Genomic DNA, 3,629 nt, shown 5'->3' with positions numbered 1-3,629 from the left:
TTTGCTTTCCTCATTGGATCAGCACAATGTGCGGAAACCCAGCAATAATTTTATCGCACGCGTGACCTATTGCAAAACGTTGTTTCCTTTCTTTTTAAACCGGTGAGGCGAGGAGACTCACGCCGTCACGCGTACGCGTTGCGTACGCAAGCACGCTAGGACCATGCGATAAAATTATAAGACCACGCATACAGAAACCACCTTCCGTTTTGCAATGGGTCAAGCGCTAGCTAAGGCCGAGATCAAGCCTACGTCTTCCGCCGCCGGCGGCAGCGTCGCGCCGCCGCCGCCGGCGCAGACGGCGTCGTCCATCGTCGCCGAGACCGCGTCCGGATCGCACGTGCTCAAGATCGACGGATACTCCCTCATCAAGGGGCTCGGCGTCAATAAGTTTATCAGGTCCGCCACGTTCAGCGTCGGCGGGCGAAGCTGGCAGATGAGATTCTACCCTGACGGCTGGGATAAGGAAAACGCCGATAACGTCTCCATGGCTCTGTTCCTTGTCGACACCGAGGGTACGGACGCCAAAGTGAGGGCCAGGTTCAGCTTGCTCGACCAGGCTCAAGGCACACACCTTCCCGTGCACGATGAATGGGTACACAAATTCCCGGTCAATACTTTTTTTTAGATTAAAGGCTCCACGAGCCCGACTTTAAATTAATAAAGCCCACAACGGCCAGAGTTTACAAGATGCTGAAAAACAGCTTACAGGCGACGAAAAACAAGCACTAAAAAGAAAAAAACATTGAAGTGAAGCTTGATCATCGACGCCATTGTCCCGCGCTGTGAACTAACTGAAGAGGAAGCGAGGTATTGGAAGCACGCCACGGAGGACTTGAACCAGCGTCGAACACCATAGGAGAAGCACAATGCCAGACGCTCCACCTCCGAAGAAAACACCCTGTTTTCTCGCCCCGGATCGGGGGCGCCGCACCCGTCAAGAGGGGGATCTGCTCACCCCGAGCACGTCCGGACAAAGATATGGGATTGGGAAGGCGCCGAACCCCGCCGCACCGCGACATTGCCGGAGACCGCCACCGCCGCCACAGCACCCGTCACCACGCCGCGACCCAAACTGCCAGAAAAGAACGCACCGAAGCTGCGGGAAAAGAAAGTGCCAGTGCCCATGGATGGTACCCAGGTCAACCACCGGAGCACTGCGGCTACCGGAGAGGGGACCCTTCCCCTCTCACTCACCAAGGCAGAGATCACCGGGGAGAGCAGACCACCACGCCAGACACTAGCCCCGCAACACGAAGACGCCCGCTCCCGGCGGCCAAACCACCGTCGACGACACAACCACTGACCTAGCCATCCCAAGGCGGCGCCTTCAGGAAGGGCACGACGCCAGAGCGCCGCCGCCGCCCAAGCCGAGGCTTTTGGGTTTTCACCCGAGATAGGCTAGACAGGGAGGGGACAGAGTACCTCGAAATCGCCTTGAAGAAGGAGATCGGCGCCAACAGCGTCGACGACTTCGTGGCCGCCCCGTCGGCCAAGAGTTTCCCCCGGTCCAGCGCTCCACCTCCAAGCTGCAGCAACCCACCGAACAAGTCCGGGGTTGGGCGAGGGTCGAGCTCGACGCGCGAAAAGGCAACAGCTCCGGATCCGGCGCGAGAGACCACCGGGCGATCTCCCCGCCGCGTCTCTTCCACCGGCGCCTCGCCACCCACGTAGCCAAGGAGCACGGCCACCAGCATCAGCAGACGGAGCCCGCCGGCAGGCCCACGCCGCCCTCACCCACGACGAGGCCGCCGCCACGAAACCCAGGGCCCCACCGAGGCCACCGCCGTAGAGCGCCTCCCGAGCCTTCGGCCAGGCCAGAGACCTGCCGACGGAGCAGAGGGGGCCCCGGAACGGCGACATCGACCGAAGCAGATCCCCGCCGCCCCCTTCACCGGCGTCGCGGGCTTAGCCCGGCGGCGCCTTGGGGGGCGACGAGGAGAGCCTGAAGGGGGAAAGGGCGGCGGCGGGCTAGGGTTTCGCCCTCTCAGTCGCCTGGAGGGGCGACCCGAGAGAGCAAAACCGTTCCTCCACAAACGCACATAGTTGCAGCATGTTCCATTCCCGGTCAATACTGGGAACGGATATGGTAAATTCTTCGAAAGGAAACTCCTGGAGGAGTCCACCCATCTAAGAGACGATTCTTTGGAGATCAAGTGCGATGTCACCGTTTTCAAGGAGATCCGTGTGACGGAGGCCGTCGGGGTCACGGCGAGGTTCGTCGTGGTGCCACCGTCCAACATGCACCATCACTTCGGCCGGCTCCTCTCGTCTGGCCAAGGGGCGGATGTGACGTTTAAGGTTGGGAGGAAGAAGTTTGCTGCGCACAGGTACATGCTCGCCGCCAGGTCGCCCGTGTTCGCGGCGGAGCTCTTTGGTCCGATGAAGGAGAAGACCGCGACTTGCATAGCCATCCATGACATGGAGGCCACAGTTTTCGAAAACATGCTGCACTTCATCTACACCGACTCTTTACCAGAGAATGGAGATGGCGAATCGTGCGAGATGGCTCAGCATTTGCTTGTGGCCGCTGACAGGTATAACCTGGAGAGGCTCAAGCTGATATGCGAGGAGAAGCTGTGCAGCTATATCGACGCAAGCACGGTGGGCACTACATTGACACTAGCCGAGCAGCATGGCTGTCTTGGGCTCAAGGAGGCATGCTTTAGTTTCCTCAAGTCACCTGACAATGTCAAGGCTTTCGTGTCGACTGATGGCTTTGAGCATCTCACGAGTAGTTGCCCCTCAGTTCTGAAAGAGCTTGTTGGCCAGCTTGCTCCCTGAGCGTTTCACATGACTTTGAGAGCAACATACTTAGTTTGGGATTACCATCTTGAGATTGCAAAGTAGGATATTCACTTGTTCTTTTTTGTAACTGAAAGTAGCTACGCTCTTAAAAAAATTCTTCGAGAAAACGCAAAGGACTCTTTGCGTTTCATTTATTGAAAAGATAGAAAGTTTTACAACCCTCCTAAGATGCAGATTACAAGAGTGGGTGTTTAATGTCCCAGGGCGCCAGCTCTAGGCCACATCTTGGCTTCTTCCTTGATTAGGGCGACTCTGGCGCTGATGGAAGGCTCATTCCGTTGCTTCCACACCATCCAACGGACGACCAAGGCCTGGAAGCCAGGCCTTTGCGCATCAACTTCGGTGAGGAGGGAGGTGGTGTCATGGTTTGGTGCAGGGCAAGGCAGACGCATCCGGGCAATGATTTCATGCCATACCTATCTTGCAAAAGGGCACTCAATGATGCGGCAGCCCTCTCCTGGCCAAGCGGTGACATTCCAAGGGAAGTACCAAGTGGCGTGCCCTTGCAGTTTGCACGGCTGAAATATAGGGTAAAACAGTCATTCCTACATGTTGGCAAAGCAGAATTTAGTAATCTCACTTTAAATTTCTCGACAAAAGAAATTTTCAGACATCCACCTAATTCAACTTTGTCTCATTACGCATATCAATTCAAGAGTTCAAGGTTAAAAGTGATATGTGGTATATTACTTTCACAACGAAACTATGTGTTGGACTTGCCTTCAAAAGACTATCAGATTGCAATTGTTTCATGTCGTTTCGTGATGCAATCATCCTCCTACAAGCCGCTGCTAGAACTTTTCCAGCAATGTATGTGTGAC

At 56.0% G+C, this 3,629-nt stretch overlaps 1 protein-coding gene across 1 annotated transcript; it reads left to right on the top strand.

Annotated features, from left to right (window-relative positions):
• The first annotated feature begins 214 nt into the window (after positions 1-214).
• LOC124696024 (BTB/POZ and MATH domain-containing protein 2-like) lies at positions 215-2,784 on the top strand. The gene is made up of 2 exons (XM_047228813.1): positions 215-595; positions 2,053-2,784. The coding sequence occupies exons 1-2, from the start codon at positions 215-217 to the stop codon at positions 2,782-2,784; spliced, it is 1,113 nt and encodes a 370-aa protein (XP_047084769.1).
• The last annotated feature ends 845 nt before the right edge of the window (positions 2,785-3,629 follow it).

The sequence above is a fragment of the Lolium rigidum genome, chromosome 3 (genome assembly GCF_022539505.1).
Source record: "Lolium rigidum isolate FL_2022 chromosome 3, APGP_CSIRO_Lrig_0.1, whole genome shotgun sequence".
In the NCBI taxonomy this organism is placed as follows: domain Eukaryota; kingdom Viridiplantae; phylum Streptophyta; class Magnoliopsida; order Poales; family Poaceae; genus Lolium; species Lolium rigidum.
Note: the sequence above shows the minus strand (reverse complement) of the source record. Positions and strands in the feature narration are given on the sequence as shown.